At 39.6% G+C, this 23,098-nt stretch overlaps 2 protein-coding genes across 6 annotated transcripts; one reads left to right on the forward strand and one right to left on the reverse strand.

Annotated features, from left to right (window-relative positions):
- The first annotated feature begins 302 nt into the window (after positions 1–302).
- Positions 303–4,948, forward strand: LOC116248196 (peptidyl-prolyl cis-trans isomerase B-like). 3 transcript variants are annotated; one of them, XM_031620847.2, is made up of 7 exons: positions 309–647; positions 741–956; positions 1,122–1,272; positions 1,434–1,522; positions 4,039–4,093; positions 4,168–4,263; positions 4,351–4,948. In XM_031620847.2, the coding sequence occupies exons 1-7, from the start codon at positions 624–626 to the stop codon at positions 4,395–4,397; spliced, it is 678 nt and encodes a 225-aa protein (XP_031476707.1). In that variant the 5' UTR covers positions 309–623; the 3' UTR covers positions 4,398–4,948. The 3 variants fall into 3 exon arrangements, with proteins under 3 accessions (XP_049932137.1, XP_031476707.1, XP_031476706.1); XM_031620846.2 differs by having other exon boundaries at positions 334–647; positions 4,168–4,253; XM_050076180.1 differs by lacking the exons at positions 4,039–4,093; positions 4,168–4,263 and having other exon boundaries at positions 303–647.
- Positions 4,949–15,214: 10,266 nt separating this feature from the next.
- LOC116248800 (ACT domain-containing protein ACR4-like) lies at positions 15,215–18,591 on the reverse strand. Of its 3 annotated transcripts, none has more exons than XM_031621775.2 (7): positions 18,287–18,591; positions 17,881–17,926; positions 17,659–17,773; positions 17,448–17,515; positions 16,496–17,101; positions 15,923–16,027; positions 15,215–15,827 (listed from the first exon to the last, which is right to left on the reverse strand). In XM_031621775.2, the coding sequence occupies exons 1-7, from the start codon at positions 18,361–18,363 to the stop codon at positions 15,480–15,482; spliced, it is 1,365 nt and encodes a 454-aa protein (XP_031477635.1). In that variant the 5' UTR covers positions 18,364–18,591; the 3' UTR covers positions 15,215–15,479. The 3 variants fall into 3 exon arrangements, with proteins under 3 accessions (XP_031477635.1, XP_031477636.1, XP_049932306.1); XM_031621776.2 differs by lacking the exon at positions 18,287–18,591 and adding an exon at positions 18,154–18,272; XM_050076349.1 differs by lacking the exon at positions 18,287–18,591 and adding an exon at positions 18,154–18,273 and having other exon boundaries at positions 17,659–17,926.
- Positions 18,592–23,098: the final 4,507 nt, after the last annotated feature.

Here is a 23,098-nt window from a genome sequence, read left to right on the forward strand (position 1 = left end):
GAAGGTCTCAACACAGTTCAGCCCCTGATTTTCTTCTTGCGCTCCATCCACATTAATATGTATCCCATCATTGTATAAAGTAGCAATTGATGCTGAAGGAAACAAAGAATATGTATCAACACAATCGGTTTTGGTTCAAGGCATTTCACAACATCCTTGTGAATAAGATCCATTTTCATTCCTGGTGCTAATTAATAATAGCGTCTCACCGTCCTTCAGCTTAGGCTAGGTCCTCAGGTAATTAAAATCCGCTCTTTTTTCCTGAGATGTCATACGAAATACCGGTTGGTTTAACATTTACAAACATATTAACTGTGCACACAACTGTGGTGAAACTAAAAATGCAAGAAAGATGTCCTTTTATCCCACTGATGTCACTGTAAGGAACCGACTTTTTTTTCTCGAAATTGAAGGAGGTCTGAAAGACCTTATCCAGCCGCCTTTTTCGATCTTTGGTTTTCTTAACTCTTACCTTTTACCCCTAGGCTGCTGGGCACTGGTGCACAGTGCACCAGTGCCTTCAAGCTGCAATCAGGTTATTTTGGTCGTCTGCGCAAAATAATTAACTGGTAAAGAACTCGCCTGTTCCCCTGCAATTGAGAGTCGCGTGTCCAGAGTTGCCGATGGCTACCACTTTCTCTTCTCCGGTAAAACCCTAACCCTTCACTCCTCTTTTTCTCTTCTAATCTTACTTTTTTCCTCATTTGAGTGCTAGTTTGTCTTTCATTTTCTTTCTTCAGGGAAATTTCGGAACGGCAGTGTCGGGCCGCAGCCATGGCGTTTCTTCTCGCCAGATGTTCCACTATCCCTCGGGTTTTATCAGGTTGACGAGGCGCCCATCGCCACCCGAGTTTCCCTCCTCCGCCTTCCGCTCTAGTTCTGGTGCCGTAGCTCCCATTTCTTTCCCAACCAGAAGGAAAACTACACCCATTAGCTCTGCTCGTGCTGTGCTGCAGGTGAAATGTTAATATCTCTCTTAGCTTCGTCGTTTCACTATGTATTCTGTCGTAATTTAGTGATCAGCTAGTGTTTACATTGGGTACCCATTTGGTTTCTAGTTGGTTATGAGTAGAATATGATTCATATTTTCCCCATCTTATTGAATTGGTTTGGGATTTTAGGAAGCCGACTTGCAATCTAAGGTCACCAACAAGGTGTATTTTGATATAAGTATCGGGAATGCGGTAGGAAGCATAGTTGGAAGGATAGTAATTGGTTTGTATGGTGATGACGTCCCTCAAACCGTGGAGAACTTCCGCGCTCTGTGTACAGGTCTTTATGGAAGTGTGATCTTTACAGTGTCTTTTTTTTTCAAAAAAATCTTGAAGGGAATTTAAATTCATGTAGGTAGTGATCTAAGATAGGTACATGAAGCGTCATCGAATAACTGGTATATTGAGAGCTCATGTAACTTGGTTGTGTCTTAAATGCAGGGGAAAAGGGGTTTGGATACAGAGGATCCACATTCCATCGTGTCATTAAAGATTTCATGATTCAAGGAGGAGATTTCGAAAAGGGAAACGTGTGTTCTCTTTCTCTCTTTTGTACAATTTATCTTACATTTTTTTTCTGTTGCAATCTCATTCGATTGGGTTTCGTCCCTTGGAAGGGCAAGGGAATAAAGGCACAAACGGTGATCTTACGGTTGTCCTTGTTGCTTTAGTTGTTGGTTCATGTTCTTTTGGTTTACAAGCATTTGAATTGGTTGGTGAACAAGATAAGGAATAGTATTCACTCACTTCCCCAAATGAGCATGCATATATCAACGAGGGCATCTCCAACACCCGGAATTCTAGTAAGAACCATCACAGGGCAATCAAAGTTGTTCGTTTATGTGCAGTGTGCCTTGTAACAAAGTCATACATTGCAACTAGGATGTAGCATTTCCCAAAATTTACCAGTGTTGTGCAAATTTAGTATGTCAAAAGGTCCCATTTCACTTAGATGGAGGGGTTAGCAACGAATTAGGGGATGTGAGCATGTCATTTGTCACATAAATTGTAAAATGCTTTCTTGATTTCTTACTACACCAACTTCATGTGGTTCCCGGAAGCCTTCAAACTGTTTCTCTCTTTATAGTACTAGATGCTAAACGCCTAAACCATGTTTGACCAATTCTTCAATTCTTTAACCTGGTTAACTTTGAACTGAACAATTTGTCTAACTATGGCTAGAAGTTACAACTCTTATGTTTTTTGTTTCTTGCAAACTTTGAAGGCATTCTTTTTTCTATGAAAAATTACAATGTGTGTACTTCTTGACACATGCCAAACATGATAAGGCATCTCTTGAGTCAGTGGAAGATTTAGTTATGGTTGTTGCATTTCTTGTATGAGATGCTTTTTAATAATCCGACATCAGATTGAACCTGATCTCCAAATTTGAGTCAGAAGCTGAATTTTTGGTTCTCTTGTTAGAAAATGTCATCTAGAGATTCATATTTACCAACAGATGCAGTTAAAATGGAAGAGATATTCAGTTTACAATGCTGGGATTCATAATTTCTTCCTTGCCAATTTAGTGGCAAGTGAAATGCATGTAAAATTTGATAACATAAATTCCTGACAGAAGAAGAAAATTGCAATTCCACAGTATCTGATTGATGACCATGACTCCTGCTTCTTCTAGTTAGAGATATTTGAATCTGCAACGGTATTGATTAAATTTGTCAAATTTATGTGAGGATGGTCTTGTGAAGGGGTTTTGCATGTCTCCTTGCACTTTTGATCCCCCTTTCATTATACCACAGGTTATATAATTCGATAGACGGCTGCCTGGCAAGGCCTATGCTAGTTGGTTGTACTAGTGTAGTCACATAAAACCTCCTTTATTTGTGCAGGTTACTTCAGGCAAGTCATTGTCTTTTGGTGACAATTTCTGTCTCTAAGGACTCTTAACTACATTTGGCAGATGAATCAACCCTTGGTAAAAACCATAAAAGGAAAATTCATATGTAAAATTAAAGTGTAATTGATACATGAGTGTTGATGAAGCCATATTTATTTTGTACTTTTTAATTTCAACGTGGATTTTCCCAAAGGGGTTTTGGTGCACGCGGGCGGGCCGGGCCGGCAGCGGGTCGGCGGGCCAGTGGCTGGTTCAAGTTTCATCGGTGCCAACCTCTTTCTATTGCCAACATGCTAACCTTGGGGTTTTACACTGCTGGACATCAGCCTTAGGGTGGTTTCCAAAAATTCAGTTCCAAAAGGGGAAAAAAAATAGTGTAGGTTTGCAGATTGACTTAGTCATCTTGGAATCTCAGTAGGCAAGGTTTTTCTGAATGCAGACAACTAAGATTCTTTCATATGTTAAGCTTCGCTAATCATGCAACGAGTAGTTTCATGTTTGTTGAATCCTTTTGTTCTGTCGCTTGGAATTATACAGATTGATTGACAGTGGTCATCTTCAAAGTCTAGCTTGTGTTCTGTCACTTGGAACTATACCGATTCACTGACAGTAGCAAACTTGGAATTCTCTCTCCCTCTCCCTCTAATCATTTAATATGTAGTTAAAGCTTGCTAAATGCAGTCAAACAAGGTCTCTTTTATATTTTCTGCTTCGCCAGTTGTATGATGGGCCTAGTTCTGTGTTTGCTAATCTTTTTGTTCTGCTACATGGAGTTATACTGATTGATTGACAGTAGTTGTCTTAGAACTCTCTCTCTCATGTACTCAATATGTAGCCAACGTTTTATTGGATGAAGATAAACAAGATGTGTTTTATATATTGACCTTTTCTAATCATGCAATGATCATGTTCTGCCATGTGCAATTAAGACTGTCTGAATGAATAGAGATAAACATGATGTCTTTTATGTGTTGACCTTCGCTAATCATGTGAAATTCCAATTATATGTTGCATTTTGATGTTCTGCTACGTAGAACTATACTGACTGAAATATACAATTTTATATGAAGTCCGACGAATTTTTAATGGAATTTGTTATATGTAACCTGGTCACTTTTTGGATTTTCATTCTCATTTTATACCGAATGAGGATATATCTGATGTGATGCACTTTTCCTTCTCCTGCTTCAGGGGACTGGAGGCAAAAGTATATATGGGCGTACATTCAAAGATGAAAACTTCAAGTGTAATAACCATTACAATATTTCTACATTGCTAAGGTCCATCTTGTTAGAGACCAACATTCTTTTGCATTTGCAGTGGCTCACACAGGGCCTGGAGTCGTTAGCATGGCAAATGCTGGACCCAATACTAATGGAAGTCAATTTTTCATATGCATTGTGACGGTATATTCTGGTCATCGTGGAAAATCGAAATCTTTTGTTTTCCACTGCAGTTGACATTATTTTGAGCAACTAGAGCTGACCATCTTTGTTGATACAGACGCCATGGTTGGACAAGAGGCATGTTGTGTTCGGACAGGTTCTTGAGGGAATGGACATCGTGAAACTTATTGAGACCCAGGACACAGACAGAGGTGACCGGCCTAAAAAGAAAGTGGTGATCAGTGACTGCGGCGAACTTCCTTTGCTTTGATGGTAAACAGAGAGGCCAGTCATGGGATCATGTACCAGAGCAAAATGCTTTTGCTGCGGCTCCTAAAAGGAGGTTTCTCCTTTTTGCCCGAGGGTCATGCCATGTGGAAGCACTTTCTCGTGGTTTTATGCTAACCCTGTTGCTACTTTCCTAATGTTGTGCAAGTCCTTTTGTGTCTGTGTATTACTCCCTATCTTTTGGCACGTTGCGCATGTGGTGAACACCTTCTGTACCCCAACTAGGTGCCAATAATGGCCATGATCCAGTCATTTTCCATTGTGCATTTTGCCCGTAGGATGAAACAAAGAAATAACCAGAACTCACGTGGGAAAGAATCCGTTCACTTTAAGATCAAACAATTCCTTCTCATACATGTATGTTTGTATGTGTAATAGCTTCTACTATACTTGGATTGGATATCAATCACGCTTATTTACGTTTGCAATTTCTCAAGACGTTGGTCTATTTTCATAGTTTTTAATCCCTCTGAGTAAGTTAATTAACTAGAATCAAAGAATTTTGAGATCAAACCATGCTATGGAGAAAGATAGGCCTGCCGAATAGGTAGAGTTGATTTGTTTGAAAGAACCTCTTAATGGAGGAAGACCCCTTAGGGATAAGAGACAGGGCTAAACGGAGCTAAAAAAGGTCGTGTATAATCCTGCATAATCCCAAATGTTCTCCATCCGTTCTGGTATGTGGACAAAATGAGACAATGCAAGCAAAAGTCAAAAGATTCATGGAAAGGAAAGCATGCCCCATCATTTAATTCTCATTATGGAATTCCAAGAATTACATATCCTGTTTGATAACTTATGGACGAATATGCAAGCATACGTTTCATGCTTGTTTGGGTAAAAGCAATGAGACCAATATCATGCAAGGAATAGCAAGGATTTTTAGAAGAAGATGCCATTCGTTCCATTTTCTGTGAAATGGAATATCGAAAATTTGAGTGGCTTAAGCAGACTACTTTTGGAAACAGAAAGAAAAGCATTTGGAAACAGAAAGAAAAGCAACAACTGGAGTGGGAGAGTAGAGTCGAAAAGGATTTGCCCACAAAATGACCAGCGCATTCTTTCTCTCATTTAAAACCGTGCATAAGAATCTCGCACAGCATAATTTTGCTTCTCCATGAACAGAACTTCGCAATAGTATATCATTCTGACATGAACATCAAAAATTTGGAGAAAATCTTTTTTGCTTTCGTTGCAGCAATCAATTTTGGGGGATTGTTCTTGAGAGCCCCACCTGCCCGTATCATATTTTTTGGTGCTGGTCATTGAACTCTTTCCGGAAGTGGTTGTTAAATCACTAATACAGGTTAAAATTAGTGGATGAGATGGTGCATGTAGCAGCATCTTTGCTGAGGGTGTCAGTTGAAACATTAGGGGCTGTCCAGCAATGAGAACAGTTTGCTACTATTTCAGGAATCCACTTCAAAAATTGGGGTAAATTGGAGGAATATTTGTAATAATGTTCTATGAATCTGCTTCGATTTTTTTGGGTAATTCATGGAATAAGCTACTATTGTTGCCAAGGACCCCTTTAAAGATCTTCGCAATTCATACATCTTGCTTTAAGGCAGTGTCTTAGATCATTTCCTCAATACGATTCAGAGTACCACTTTTACGAATAAAAATGAAATAAAAAATTGCCAAACAAATTTCGTCATCCTTTCTTGCAAGGAACAGGTTGATCAAGATGGTGCTTCCACAAATTATTGCAAGAGGATGGGGCTGACGATTCCTTGATAATGAATGAAGTACCTCTATTGGCAAACTGTCCACAAGGACTTTGCCAATACCTTCCTATGAATGAAGGTTTAGAATTCAAAGTTACGTTCCTTACCATACGGAGAAAACAGTGAAAAGGCGTTTAGATAGGAATGAACTAGTGAAGTACCTTAGTCTTTTCCATCGATGAACAACCAGAAGGCATATGCTTTAAGCATCCTGTTGTCTTGTGACATATCACAAAGAGCAAACTCTGCGATTTCCTTTCTCTATTGGCAGGTGCCAATTGTTTTCTAATTGGCCCTAAAGAGCACAGAATAGCTGGTAACGCACCGATTACAAACATTCAGTTTGATTTTCATAGGTTCTACCCTTCTAGACTGTAAACTGTAGCATGCACAATACTCAGATTAAAGGACATACTGTAGGACCACCTCCAAGTACCAAAACAAAGAACATGAAGAAAGAGGTTGTCTTAGGCCTCTCACATACCACCAAATTCTCTTCATTAACAAATATCTTATTTTATTTGTTCCTAAGTTTTTATGGAGATAGCCTTTAATAGAAATACTAAGCAATCTGACGTAATCCGGACAAGGACAGAAGAATCTGTTGGTCATGAATAGGATCTTTTGACGCAATAGAAACATTAATCCAGCAGCCGGTGGAATTGGACGTTCTAGCTTGGCGTCGTGGCCCGCAAAGAAAGTTGCAGCCGCCAAATCATGGTAGGTCCATGCCATGGGTATCTTTATTTGTACGTGAGTGTCGCTGTCGGTGTTTGGTGGAAGTAAAACGATTCTTTTCAAATTGTAGTATCATATCAAACACGTGGTTCCCTCTTTTTTCTATGTGTTGTCATTGGGCAGGATGTGGCTGCGCTTGTGTTATCTACACTCGAAACACCCGTGAGGCTTCTAGAACAGAATCAATTCAACACCCCAAAGTGTGGAGCTTTCGAAATTTCCGCAGAGGAAGTCATGATTGGTTTATTCATGTTGTTCGGTTCTGTGTTTATTTTTTAGCATGGAAAGAAGATACCTGTAGATGCCTCATTATAACATAAAAGGTGCCAGTGTAACACATTAGATGCCTCATCATAATATTGAGGCGCCAGTGTAACCATGTGCATTGTTGTGGAATCATACAATTTAAATGGTGCCAACTAAAGTAACACCTGCACTGCTCAGTACTTGGTTTCGTTTATATGCCTGCCGTTACTAGTAGCGTTTTCATTTATAGGACTTGGTAGGCGATCAGGAGTACCATTTTTGTAGCCTCTATTCAATCTGTCTCTCAATACGTGTATGTGTATGTGCGTGGATTCACGTCAATCTACAACAATTATGTCAACTAGAATTTTAGTTTTCTCACCACATTAATTTAGATATTGGAAATTGATGATTTTTCAGCTTTCCCATACATTTGTGTAGTTAGATTTTTTTTTAATGCTTGTAAATCAAAATGGGACGTACGGTGGACAATAGAGTCTAAATTCACATATATGGCCCTCTTTTTCTTTATGATTTTTCAACTTTCACATACATTTGTGCAGTTAGATTTTTTTAATGCTTGTAAATCAAAATGGTACGTACGGTAGACAAGAGTCTAAATTCACATATATGTGTGTGTCTTCTCTTTTTCCTTTATATATATATATATATATATATATATATATATAACAGGCTTGAAAACGGGTAGCTACAAGACCCTTATATATACCAAACTTGATGAGATACATTTGATATGTCAATCCCAATGTGATCAAATGGTGGAGATTGAGTTGTAAATAGTAGAAATCAAATTGCTATTTCAGGAGTTTGAAATATCATCCAAAGAAAACAAAGGGCTACAAAACAGATTGGTATATATATTTTCAACTTAATTTTCATCACCCAATATCCTTGCAATCGGTTATTCAAACGATTCCCATTAAAGTCTAGTACATAAGGATCTAGCAGCTAGCTGCTTACTTTTATATATATATATATAGAGAGAGAGAGAGAGAGATCAAGCGAAAATAAATTGATGATAAGTTATTCCATCATGGTTTAACAAGTTGCCTATGTAATGTTACTTTTCAAAAACATTTAAAAAACAAATGAGTGACAGCATATACTTTAGCTTTTAAAAGGTAACTTTAAATAAGATATATGATTAACTTAATCAATCAGCCTAATCATAGTTCAATTAATACATGACCTTCACATTTTACTCACTCTACATGAGAGATAGAGAGAGGGAGAGGGGGGAGGAGGAAGGGGGAGAGAGAGTGAGAGAGAGAGCTTGCATGGAAGTGTCATGATTTGAATAGTATAGTATGTAAGATTAAACAAGTATCTCAGCAGGTTTAATATACATATAATCATAAGATATTATACAATGGAATTAAAAAAAAGATATATCTCTAAAGATCATGTTGGAATATTAGTACTAGATTTGATTCACAGGCAAATTGGTTGATGATAGGTAATGTTAATGTGAACTGTTTCACACTTGTTAATGTCAATGTCATTGTTGAATCGTTAACAATTGCTAATGTTATTGTTAATGTTGTATTATGACTATGCATATTCACATGCATAGTTATCAAATCTTGTTATTATATTTATATTATGCTAGTGTTAATGTTGTATGTTGAATTTATATATTCTATGCTCATACATTTATGAATTTATTTTAGGATGAACAAAATATCTATTGTTATCTTTATCCTTATTTTGTGAATGCTTATTGAAGACTTGAAATGTCAAGAAGAACCTATTAGAAATTTGGTACACACCAATATATTAGAATGTGTTTTTTATATGACTGCATGCATACACCCAAAGAATTGTTTAGATTTATTGAGAGTGGATCATAAAGCATATGGATTATTGTGCAATATGTTGCTGATATCTTTTCAATGAAGGCATACTCTTTCCTTTCTTCCAAACGAAAAGTATGTTGAAAGAAGATTTCAGGGACGGTTTCTGAATCTGCCCAGTGACCACATGGTGATATCCTTAATGGGGAAAGAAAGGCATCGAATAAAGGCCCAATACGCCTTAATTGTTTTACTTTTCATTATTATCTCGTAAATGGACAATTAAAAGTATCTTATAATCATGGATGAAATGATTGTCCAGAAAGGGAATAGGTTTTAGTGCAGATGATGACCGTGAATCAGCCACAATATTTATGCCGAGTATGGTGATGATGGAGCTGAAAAAATGGCAAATGTAGTTGAGATACTACTAATATTTGAACTAATGAGAGGTGTTACCAGAGTAAGAAACTTGGTAGAAGAACCGAGTGTTTTCCGAGTAAGAAACTTGGTAGAAGAACCGAGTGTTCTTCTTTTCAGTCTGCAGATATAGACAAAATGTTCAAACTTCAAATCTTTTGAATCAACAATTTTCTGATAGGATTTATTTGCACAAAAAAAGCGACACACTGCACCATGAATTTGCTATGAAATTTTGTTTTTCATCAAATCTCTGAAAGCCACTATACAATTAGGGTACATCCAATTCAACAAATTTGACAAATCCACATCCATACTGACTCGATTGCATTCTTTGTTAGTTGATATTGCTTTGCCACCTTTTCTTTAAATTCATGAGAATGCATTTCTCTCCTAGAGAAAAGAATCATGCTAATAGTCAGGGAGTTTATCTAGCTTGCTTCTTCCAGCCAACCTCCCTTGCAGGCTTTACAACCACTAGAGTTCTGCTAGTTGGTGCAGGGTTCAGAAGCATTCATGTAAAAAAGTCAACATGAAAAATGAAATTCTTGCAGAGGTTGCCAAACTGTCTTATATTGTACTTTATTGTGTAACTACTGATATCATCACTATATCGTTTACATGCACCCATGCATGTTAAACAATAAGTTGAAGAATGAAGATTTTATCAAGATGAGCTCCCATCAGTTCAATCTCATTTATGAAAAGTAACTGAATGTGGATTAAAATTTTCAGATTATTCTAGTTCACCCTTCTCTTTTTTGAAAATGAGTACGTTAAGGCCCAAGGATTCAGTATTAATCAGAAAATTTGCTCTCTCCATCATCTTATATTGAATGATAACAAGGGCCAATGGTTAAGGAATTCAACTATCCTGGTCTTTTTGGCACAGCAGTTGTTTCTGCATTGTCGGCTGGCCTGCATCTGTACTGCATGGTGTCAGTTTCAGAAAGTTTGTTGTGATGCGTTTGTTGTGATGCAGTGCTTTCTCAATCCTTCCTAGCCAAATTAACCATAGATGAGTGACCTTGTTGATGGAACAAGTGACATTGTATTTAGTGCAGATGATGACCGTGAATCGGCCACAATATTTATGCCATTGTATTTATTTAGATTTACAAATCCTTTTGTGGTTTGCATATATTGTGTAATGTTTTTTATTGATATAGGATTGCAGTCATTTTTTTCAGTTTCGTTGTTGTTTTTATAAATATTATATAATTCACAAATTTGTTCGTGAAGCTTACGCTTCAATTAACGCCTCGCCTCGCCTCATAAGAAGCTCAACGTCTCGCCTCGCTTTCTTGCCTTTTACAACATTGACTCAACCAAAGAACACTGGTAAGAATTATTTTTTAAAGAGAGTGATTGATTTGGCCTGAAGTTACTTGTTGACCTATGTCACCAGGGTGCGGCAACCCTGGTGACGCACCCACGTCGACACGACGTGCTGGTGCGGGTCCGACCAAGATTCACACCCAACCCGCACTTTATTGATTTCAATTTTTTTTTTTAGTTTTTTTTATCAAATTTGATATTATTAATATATTATAATAATAAATTAATAATAATAATAAATACCGTCGCTGCACCATCGTATTGTAATTTTTTGAGATGTATCTTACCTACGCTCACATTGGCACCCGCAACCAGCATTATGATGACATAGTTGTTAACCAGTCATTGATATGGAATAACTGAATTGATACGGAATAACTGGAAAATGTGAGACCTTTCCACAAATTATATTAAAATATTAAATATGAGAATTAAATTTCTTGCAAGCGTTGAACGAGAGAGTCTGATTTTTACCTGCTTTGCCAACAGAATCCTCCACGGATGGAGACCTCTCATCGCCACCCCCTTCCTCGCTTACCGAGGACCATAATAATATTATAATAATTACTATATTATAAAGTAATGGCAATAATATAACAGTGGAAAACGAAGCCCGATGAAGAAAAGCCGGACCAAAATTATGTGGTTCAGACCCACCACAGCATCCCAGTCCAGAAAGCCCCCCCGAAATCTAAATCCATCTCTTGCTGTCTCTTTTTCTGCAAGTACTTGGACGCCGATCGGTTAAAGGTTGTCACCCATTGTCAATATTCAAACCTTACTTCAGTAATTTATTAAATTACAAAACAGACTTATGGAGAAAACCTTTCGATAGCTTTAAAGTACGTTAATCTTCAAACCTAGATCAAATGCTCTGGAAAAAAATCAGAGAGCGTTTAGTTGTAAATATTAACTGAAAATGAGAGAGATATATTTCCCTTGTCATTATATGCACTAGCATGCAGTTGAATTCTTAAATTTTTAAGCGATTATATATCTCTGCTTTGTTGGATGTTTTTTTTCCAAAATAGTGACCTAGGACATTGAATTTGGTGAAGTGATGGGCTGCCGGCCGGCCGGCCGTCCTCACCTCTGCCTTTCTCTGCGGCAACATGGGCTGCCGGTTTTTACTCATCTAATTTTTATTTTCGTTGTTGTTTTACGTTGACATTATTTTGATGTATATGTAAAACGTTGGTCGTGAAGTTTAACACTTCACTTTGCCTGGTTTCACTTGGTCTCACTTTATATGCCAATTGTTGCTTGCCTCATCGCATTTAATTATAAATAAGTAGATTGGTTGAAGGGAAACTAACGAGGTAAACACATAACAAAGACACACATATGCTCACTCATACGCATCCATTGACATACACACACATCCTCTCGCTCTATCTCTCTCTCTAACTTTCGTCTTTTTTATCTATTTTGCAACAAAAGAACTGTTTCACCATCGAAGAAAAAACAAAACTTGGGTGCCTACAAAAAGGCAAGTTCCGTTACTATCATAAGCACCGTGGCAGATCTTGGAAAGAAAAGAGTTCTACCATTTCGCGCCAGTTCCCCAATTGCCTTGTTCTTTTTTGGTACTAGTCCATATAAAACTTAATGAGCAGTCCTCTGGTGAGAGGAACGAAGTGCTCGAGTCGAGTACCCACCATTGCTCGGTCGACCACAGCCGATCCGACGCTCCTGGTCGCCGTTGGTTCAATGAATCATAGTGGCGTCGGCGAGATCCGTGGCACTCGCGCCTCCCTCTGGAGACGGGACAGCGAAGTGAATGGACAGGTGGACCGGTCCATCCTGCATCCTGGCTGTCGCCCACAGAATCTCCATCCGAATCCCGCACTCACGTGACGTCGCCATCCGCCACACATGCTCCTCCTTCCCCTGTTTCTCCCATCATGTGAAATTTTTCAGAATTCTGACCGCCCGTCCACTGAAATGCACATATAAAGAAATCCGCAATTTGTTAATTGGTGATCTTGTCGGCATCGATGCTTGGAAGAAGAAAGACTAAAATTAAAACAAAGTTGCTGTTTTTGGATCGGGGTCAATCGGTTTGTTTTCTCTATGTTTTCTTTTTCTGCAGCGAAGGCAATTGATTTAAACTAATAACATGAGAAATGAAACCATATGAATTTTTTATTTATTCTTTTGGAGTTCTACGTGCTATGTTCTTCGAATGATATTGACTGACACTATAAAACATAATTGACAGTGTTATCATCTGACAAGACTATATACAAGTTTCCATCAACCGGCGTTGTAAAATCTAGTGACTGTTCAAACTTTGCTGCTTTTTTTTTCTTTGTTCTAACCCATTGCATAAGAAGGTGTTTGCTAATAAGATTTGAATTTTTAATTAAGCATGGGCACCGTATCGGGCCGTCGTCGGGTACTCGAGTATTACTCGGCCCAACTTGACGAATTCAATAATGAAATTTTTTAATTTTTTATTAACACATATATATATATATATATAATTTATATATATTTATTATGATTAATTTTATTTATATAATTTTTTATTTAAAATATATTTTTAAATTTAATGAGGGCTAAACTCGGGGACCGCACCCGAGCCTGGACATAGCCCTACCCCCTAAGAAATGATAGGTCTATACAAGTCGCCAGAAATGACTAGCAATTGAACGTTAGCTTATCGAGTTTGCTTTTAGAAATTTGGTTAACTTTTTACAAGGCAAGTGTTGCCAACATCCAATTAAGCAGCTTCGATTGTTTTGGAGGCGGGATTGTCCTCTGGCTGCTGTAAATGAAACGTGGGCTCCGTCTGGTTACGAAGGAATAAGTAATAGAGGGAGCCATTTGGCAGTAAGAGCATTTTGTATGTATTTCATGAATTTAAGCCAAATTTTGGAATAGATTCATTAACAGTAAAATGTGTTTGTGATGTCAAACAACCCCAACAATCCCTGGTAGGGACTCGGAGAAACCTGGCTGCAGTTTTAGACTCAGATGGTTCGACCTAACGGAGCTTTTTTGTAGTGGAACTGTGAACTAACAATCCCAACCCTAGCCAGCAAGCCATGTTCCTAAGCGGACTAATTGTTAGATAATGAGGAAGAAGTAAATGGAAGAGCCCCAACTGAGTTTATAACCATAGGTAGAAATAAGGTTTGTGTTCAAAAAAGGTCAGGAGTCCAATAAATAGCTACAATTTAAGAGTTCATAGCTTATTCTCTTTTTAAGTAACCAAAAGACCCACAAATTTTTAGGTTACTTAATTACTCCAACTCTAAGATGTGACATCTGGTTTAACTAAAATTCTAGTGAGCAACAGACTCCACAACCATTGGTTTAAAGTTCCAGCGAACAAGATACTTGACAACAAATGTTTTTAGATTTCGAGAAGAGGGAAAGGGGGAGAGATCTGACTTGAGATCATGCACTAAAGAAACGAAAAGCCATAGTATAATATTTATGCATGTTCCAAAAAAAAAAAAAGGATAACAGGATTCCAGATCTGAAATACTGAGATTTAAAACCTAAGTTCGTAAGTAATCAAATGACCCCTAGTAAAACTTGGCCACGCAAGTCTAAATCACCGGTCAACCTCTCTTAAGTAATGTTTGACTATATGTAAATACATTTATTTGTAGATTCAGGTGAAATTCTCGAAGACAATCAAAGAAAGTGAATGCTTGCTAGCAAATATTTTCTTTCCGTCGGCGTCTTATTTTTTACCCAGCCTTTTAAGCTGAAAATGAGTAAGTAAATAAAATAGACTTTTCTTTCTTTAAAGTCAATTTCTCTTTTCAAAATATTTTACCTTTTTTTTACCCCGTTTTGTTTACCACGATTCACCAAATCTGTCAACGTCCAAGCCAACTGTACGTGAGAAGGAAGATTCACTTCATCTCGTTCATCTATCCATCAAAACACAAGGTCAACAACTGAGTCTTTTTCTTTGGTGGTAACGTTCTTATATTTTCAAACCAAAGGGAAAAAAAAAATACCAACTACAAAATTGATGAGTCTCCCCCATAAAACCGAACATCTTCTACACATAAAGAGAACCGCCCTTGACCTTACAACCAGAAGAAACCAAACTATGTGGAATTGGAATTTACTGGCTATCAAAGCTTTTGTCCACAACAGGGCCAAGCCAAGGGTCGATTAAAAAGCCATAGCCACCTAAAAGATCCATTGAGAGACCGAGCATCTCCCGCAAACCATGCCAAATTAGACTCTTCGACACTGTTAGGTGCAACGGATAAGATCCAATAAAGATAAAACAAGGTCCCTGTGTAAGATGACTCAGATCCCCACACTTGGTCGCCCGTGGTCAATGTCTCCACGTATTTTTGCATTTAAAATGATAACTTTTCACAGAAAAAGAAAAAGAATAAGAGAAAAAACGAAAAGAAAAAGATGAGGGATGGGAATCTGTCATAATTGGGAACAATAGTTAACCTTGAATCACAGAGCAGATTCTCAAGTTGAACCCTTGGGAATCCTTTTGGGGTTATGATTCCTATTCAATCACAATTGCAACAATGGCCATTAGCGAAACAACAGAAAGGAAAAGACAAAAAAGGGGAGAAAGGAATCCATGGATGGTGTACACTGAATGTTTATATACACAAATTTACATGTGGGCAGGGATGGCCATGTCCTGAGAAACCAACAGGAAATTGATTCTTGTCTTTCTTTCAAGAATATGACTTTATGAGACCCAAATTGTAGAGAAATCTTTCTGATCTTGATTTAAAGAGACTACCCAACGAAAACTTTCCACCCTCACGTGAAGGGGATTTTGAGTTAGCACTCAGGTCCTTTACTTGAAGTATAGTCTGGCCTATCTCACTGCGTACAGTTTCAATGGTCTGGCTCCTCACTGAGTTTCCTGATGCATCCTTGACATAGAACATGTTCACCGCCTGCGAGCCACGTGTTGTAACCTCGGCCCGAGTAACTGAGAGGCCATTCTCCCTGAAAATACGCGTTACATCTGATAACAGTCCAACCCGATCTTCCGCACATAGTTCAAGTCTCAGCCCCTGCAAATCGTAGTGCCAAAAATGGAAGGCACCTCCGTTTTAGTCATCCTCAGTTCTATGCAAGATGCTCCTGCTCTAACAAAGACAACGTATACCTCGGAACTTCGCCTTCGAATGGCTGCCTCCAAGCAACGGATCAATCGTTGCCTCTCTGCTTCTGAGTTCACAGTGCATCCATCCATATGTCTTATATAGTACTCCTGAATTACATGAATATAAAAAGAATGTTTCAAAGTGTTTGTGCGCTTAGAAAGTATTCAATTGCTGATTTCGATTCTATTTCACAAACGTTTCAAATTAACAAAGATTAGATGTAAGTGGTCAGAGAGTGGACAAAGTATACTAGGCCATGTTGTGGTTTCAACTTGTCTCAATGCTTCTAACAAATTCAATTGCCAATTTCCATTTACTTCTGCTTGACTCAAAATTAACAGAAGGATAGGTATAATAATGGTAAGCAGCTAGAAAAAGTAAATATGGCCATAGAAGAGTACTTAGTTCTATACCAGTCAGAAAGTGGTTCATTCGTAAAAAACAAGCTCTTCTTTTAGGCCAAGTATATACACATTGTTTTGGGCCAGTAGAAAGAGTGGAAAATGAACTGTCTTTTACTTCGGTAATCCAGAGCACATAATAGAATATTTGAAGCAAGAAGGATGGATGGATACCTGAAATGCTTCTGAGCCCTCAGCAATGAGAGTGGCATGGTAGACAACATACTGCATATCAGTTAGAGTGCAAACTGTATCAAATAACAGCTTCGGCCGATCCTTACATCGCAAGTTCACAACAGAGTATCCCTTGTCCAAGAAATTCTCAACAGTCACCAGAGGTCGGGTCCGGTCATTGTTATCTTCCAAACCACTGTTTAGACGGTTGAGCTCATAGTCACGATCAGCGTACATCATCTGGTGTAGTCTCCGACCTGTATGAGTTAAACTAAATGAGACTGCCGTTTTTGCACTGCGTTTATCCTGGTCACCCCTAAGGACATTCCTCAACATTTTCTTGATTTTTGCTTGCCGCTCAGGATCGTCTATGGGAAATCCAGTGGATTCATCAGTTATGTAAACCAGTGACGCCATTCTTGAGTTATGAGTCCAAACTTCAGCAGCCACCACATTGCATTTGAGATCTGTGAGAACCGCAAAAACCTCAGAGAGCAGTCCAGGACGATCACGCCCAGTTAGCTCAACGGATGTATGCTTTGCAGCATTCTGTACGCCAATTGACCTTCCCAAAGTTGGTTCAGTGCATGTCCAAGTTCCAAGTGACTGTAACCAACAAGAGAAAAGCAAACAGGGATCATCAGTTTTCCCAATTTAAGATGACAGTCACCAAAGAACCAAAAACCATTGCACTGAAAAATGTTGCATAATAAATGGTCATCAGATAGCTTTCTTCTAACTAAAGTAATTTTCCTAAACAGGGACAGTAAACTGTATGGTTATCGATGTAACTTGTTTCGTAATAACATCCGCCAGAACAGTAAACAATATCTCACTGGGAAGATTACAGTAGAATCCTGATGCAACCCAAAATTTCCTTAGATCTTCCAAAGCTAATAAATTCTGTAACAACAAAACGTTCGTAAACCAAGCGGATATTGAGAACATTCACCTGCTTAATTCTGTTGATGACCTCTCCGTCGACCACCTTGTTGCCATTCTGGTCAGTAACATAAAAAACTGAAAAAAACGATGAGGGAATACACTATCAGCCGTGCACCATGTACAAATTTAAGGTTTTATTTTATTTTACATGCCATAGAATTATAGAAATTAGCAAGACGCTTCGTTCCTTTTCTTTAGAACAGAGAATAGAGAATTACCATCCATGAACCACTCTCCATCAGAGGAAATATATGCCCTGTTAATTGTAAGGTTGAAATCCGCTAAAACCTGCACGACCTCAAGCAGGCATCCATGCTTATTGGCGCTCTCAACCTGCATATTTCGTCAATAACTCACCGCCTCAAACATAAACCAGACAACCCCAAAGACCCAGCAACTCCCTAAAGAAAGAGAAGACAAACAAATGGCAACTTCCACACCTTCACCAAAGTTGCATTCTCACAAGAACTGTTGTCAACAGCAACCCTGTGACGCCCGAAAAAATAAAACCCACACGGGAGTAAGTGCTAAAGAAATCGCCAAAGAAACTTCAACACCCAGAACACTATAAAAGAAAAAACAAGGCAGGCGTAGCCGCGCCGCGGAAAGAGAGGACAAAAGAAAAGAAAACGTAAAACGAAAATCACCACCATGAGAACCCAGAGAATAAAAGGCATGAAATATCCCAACAATTCCACCAGAAAACTCCATACCTGACGAGTTCTCCATCTCATAAAAACACAATTCAACCCCAAAAATCCAAGTGGGCAGTCATAATATGGGCGGAATTTTTTGGCTCCCAACATGACAAAGAGTCCGATACAGCGGGGGAGGAAGAAGCCTGACCTTGGTGGATTCATTCGTATGACAAGCTTCTCGTACTCGTCGTCCACATCCAGAGCCATCAATGACGCCTCCATCATTCACAACGCGAGAGAGAAAGAGAAAGAGAGAGAGGGAGAGGGAGGGAGCAATTACAGACCGGCACAGGGTATGAGCATTCCAGTCTTAATTTAGAGAGAGAGGGAGGGAGGGAGAGCCAGAGAAGGTGCATGGCCCGACGGCTCCCCATCCTCTTCACCACTTCGAGCCCCCTCTGTCTTGGGGTGGGAAGTGGTCCCCCACCCCGTTCCCTTCTCCCTGCCGGAAAAAGAAAAAAAGTGGGTGTTAAAGTCCAGTTTAAGTTTGGACGTCATTTATGTCTTTTGTCTTCCAGGTTTTTATAATACACAAGTACGTGTTAAGAAGGAGGGGAATCTCACTTCTTCTCGTGTGTAAAATGCAATCAAAATTAATTATGTTTTTCGTTAATCCATATTGTTTGCTTTTCCGGACAGTCATACCAGTGGGCCTTCCTCCAGCTACAACTGAAAGGCCGCGGTTACAGAAGCACATGAGAGGTGCAGCTTGAAAAGCAAAAAGTGTGACATCTCCGACGTGCTTAACAAGTGCCCCGGATAAAACCAAAACCCGTTTCTCATATAATTGGCATAGTTGGTAAACTCGTCTATCTGAGTCGTGAGTCGTGAATCACTTAGAATCATCTATTTACTGTGTAACGAGTTAAAACTTGCCGTTGCATAATTACATGTTCTTTTGTGTGAAATTGTTTTTTTTTGGCCCAATCTTCAATCGATCCGAGTTTAAGTTACGGGTTTACTAAACCATAGAACAAATGAGCTTTCAACAGCCAAGATGCCAGAGTTGGTTGCTTTGGCTAAAGACAAAACAGAGTCCTAACCAAATTCTTTGCCAATGGCATTTATTAGAAAAATCCCAAACATAATAAAATGATGACGGCAAATAACCATTGGGGCATAGAATATATGAATCAATAAATTATTGGAAACCACCAATATAAAATAAATAAATTATGTGAGGCTGTGTCGGCAAATGCCCACACATGCCCCACATGTGGCCGGGGTAGTTTACTTGCACTACTAAGATACCACCATGGGAAAAGCAAGAAGCTTAAAAGACTGCACTACTTCGCAGTGCCACTTTCAGGAATATGGATCGCCTGTACAAAAGGAGTGGAATTAAACAAGAGCTCATGCAAATGCAAGACTGTTGATCAACAGGGACAAGTAATGTACTTGAAGCACAAAGCATACCAAACCTAAAAAATGCTGGACTAGACGTTTTCGCAACAGAATCTGCGTCCATGTACAGGGTGTGCGTTAGTCGGCACCAATACAGTACATATGGTATAAAAAAGCGTTACAGCTTAAACTACATACTGTAATGAAACTCGACCGATGCATGTTGCTCTTTTTAATGGCGCACAAACTGAGTCTGTTATGTCCAGCAATTCAATGAAGTTGTTACAATGACTTGCAGCAGATGCGTGCACGCAAGAAACAATGTTATTTACTAATAATTTTTTGGGAATCAATGTTTGGGGATTCCCTTCTAATTGAATTTGATTATCTTTAGACTCATCACATTACCAACCTAATTAGTATCAGTATGCACTCGGGTTGCATTTACAGACATGTATTGAATCAACTCCCTTTTGAAACGAGGCCGGTCAATCTAAATCTTCCTTTTTGTTCTCTTAAAACTTTTTTTGATGTTGGTAATTTTTTTTTTGGGAAACCAAATTAAATCCACTAGTATAACATATATCATTTCCTTGTATCTTCTAAAAATGATTGGCTTCTGCTGGTACTAGGTGTTGAATGCCATATCACATACTTCTGGGTGAGCGGGAGGATTAATTCCACCGCTCAAGCAAGAGCCAAATTAAGCCTATTTCCTTCCCCATGCCCTAGGGTCGAGAGCTAGCCAGATGTTCACGGGCTTGATGCTAAAAACAAATTTGAACATAATGCCAAAAGAAGGGCACATACAGAACATACAAATAATGCACAAACACCAACATACCAAAATACTAAACAATCAACACAACCATGACCATTCATGTGGGTACTTTTTCAAATATCGAAATTTTAGTCTACGTCCAAGCTTAACAATGTGGACCGCAGATCCAAGTTTAATTTTATCCAAGTTTAATTTTAAGAGCAAGATACCATTTTCTTCTTTCTTAGGAAAAAAAGGAGAAGACCAACAGCATTTGTCGCTTTGCCTGCGGCACGAGAGATGCCAAACAGGACCAGCTTGCAGGTACAAGCAAGATGAGAGCAGAAGATTTAGTGAATTCTGGTATTATATATAGCATTGCCTGGATAGAACAAAATTCTGAAAAATCCTCCATTCTTGGCAGCAAGCGTTGGGGTTCTTGAACAGTTTGTAGGTCTTGCATCGTCCTATATGCACGGTAAGAGCGACCCTATCAAACCGATGCTGGGTGCCAAACAGTGGAAGAGCCAGAAATTTTTTGCTATTGGGCACTAGTACATAATATGTGACAAAATTTTCAAACTAAAATATATGTTATTTTAAAAATAAAGCAAATAATCATAGTTATAAACAAACTTACACTTGCTTCTGATGCAGTTCTTCAAGAGGGATATCATGTCTTCCTGCACATTGTGGCTTATCTTCTTCTCCACATAACATAAACACTGATAAGATGTTGCTGAAGATGAGGATGAAAATTTCCCCTGCCATAAATGTCTACCACTAAGGCTGGCAGGGAAAAAGAAAGGCCTCTTTTTTGCCAGGCTGAACAAATATAATGACATGCCAACTCCCCTCCATATTCTAGGCCTGCTGAAATAGCTGAAATCCAAAATGAAGCCATTTTTGGCAGGTTTGAACCTTCACTAAGTTCAAGTGATCATCCATAGCGCATCTCCTACCTGTGACAATATGAATACATCAAAGTTTCAGAAATCTGAGCATCAAGGATGGCCATGGGATCTCCTGCTTGGAAGAGAGACCGCCAGAGAATTTCTGCTACACAGGATTCTTGCTGGGAGCTAATTAATTCCTTTCTCACTGTAGCTCCAATATAGGTGATGATGGACATGACAGATTGCAATTTAACATTAAAAAATAAGACTAAAAACATCAATCTAGACACTTCCAAGGGAATAAAAAGTTTTTTCTGTTTGCACAACTTCCACTATTCATACTGAGTGCAACTTCTAATTTTTATACTAAATTTCCAAACCACAATGGGATTCTAAACTCATGCTTAATGTACAATCAGTATTTAAAGATCATATTTAGAGCAATGTCATGGTAAGCTTGGGATAAGGAAATTATAGAAAGAGTGAAAGACAAGGTGGCAGTACTCAGGGGGCAAGGGGTTGCCACTATTCCAATCCATATATTTGAAAATTGAAAGAAACCCTAGCTGAGACACAGAAACATAGATTTACAATCCGTGCCTTGACCATAAGAATGATGATAGATCGATCAGATATCTTTGCAAGTATCATATTCAGGGTTACATTACTTATCATGCCCCAAGACAGTCAAATTTAACATGCATTCTCTACAAAAAGTTGCAGAAATCTAGAAAGCATCAAGTAGCATGCAGACAAGCATAACAAATGAAAGTCTATCTAATCTGGTTTGGAATATCATTATGAGGACAATGAACACATAGGGTCGATACTTAAACAATCTCAGCAGTCAGCACATACTCTTTTTGGGAAAGATGTTTTATGAAACAGAAAAGGATTTTTCAACAGCTATTTTGCTTATATACACCTTGGCATGAAAAGTAAGAAATGCATTTGGGTCCAAGCAAAAGGGGGAAAAAAATGTCTGCAACTTGGCACCGTAAATTTTTTCGAAGACTATCAAAATGGTTAAAAAAAAAAAACATAACCTCATACATGATCTAAAGTGAACTTTAGAATTACATGACGGTCACATGGTCCGAGGGAGGGAGGAAATACAAAGAGTTTTAGGGTTTCACCATTGGGGGTCTTGGGAGCTTCTCCGGTCTGACGTCTGTGGTTTCTACGGCAGCCCGGCCGCCTGAGGGGGGTCGAGAGTGTAGAGGGCCACCGTCTGGTTGTCTTCAAGCTACAGGCGGTAGACAAGGAGGTTCCAGTGGGGTTCAGTTAGCAAGCACAAAGGGGCGATGTGAGATCCCTTCACAGCGCACCGGTGTTCACTGTGGGGCCCGATCCAATTCTGGCATGGGTACGTCAGAAGCCTGGGCATCGGGCCGGGATGCCGCCGGGCCGGGCCGGCCCGGCCCGATCGGACCTGGGTCCGGGCCGGGAAAAACCTGGCCCGGGTCAGATAGACCGGCCCGGCCCGACTCCCGCCCTTTGCTCCCCCTCCCCCTCTCCCTCCTCCTCTCCGCTCCCCCTCTCCCTCTCCGCTCTCGCTCTCCCTCTCCCTTCCCGTCTCCCTCTCTACTCCCACTCTCCCTCTCCACTCCCCCTCTCCCTCTCTGCGCCCCCTCTCCCTCTCCCTCTCTGCTCCCGCTCTCACTCTCCGCTCCCCCTCTCCGCTCCCGCTCTCCCTCTCCCTCTTTGCTCCCCCTCTCCCTCTCCCTCTCCCTCCTCCTCCGTCTCCCTCGCCGCTCCCCCTTCTCCTCTGTCTCCCTCGCCGCTCCCCCTTCTCCTCTGTCTCCCTCGCCGCTCCCCCTCCTTCTGCCGGGCGATGGGAGGGTGACGGGAAAGGGGGTCGGGAGGGGGAAAGGGGGTCGGGAGGGCACCAGGGCGAGGGCGTGGGAAAGGCGGTCGAGGAGGGGGAAAGGCTGTCGGGAGGGCCGGGCTGGGCCAGGTC

The sequence above is a fragment of the Nymphaea colorata genome, chromosome 2, assembly GCF_008831285.2.
Source record: "Nymphaea colorata isolate Beijing-Zhang1983 chromosome 2, ASM883128v2, whole genome shotgun sequence".
NCBI classification, from domain to species: Eukaryota; Viridiplantae; Streptophyta; class Magnoliopsida; order Nymphaeales; family Nymphaeaceae; genus Nymphaea; species Nymphaea colorata.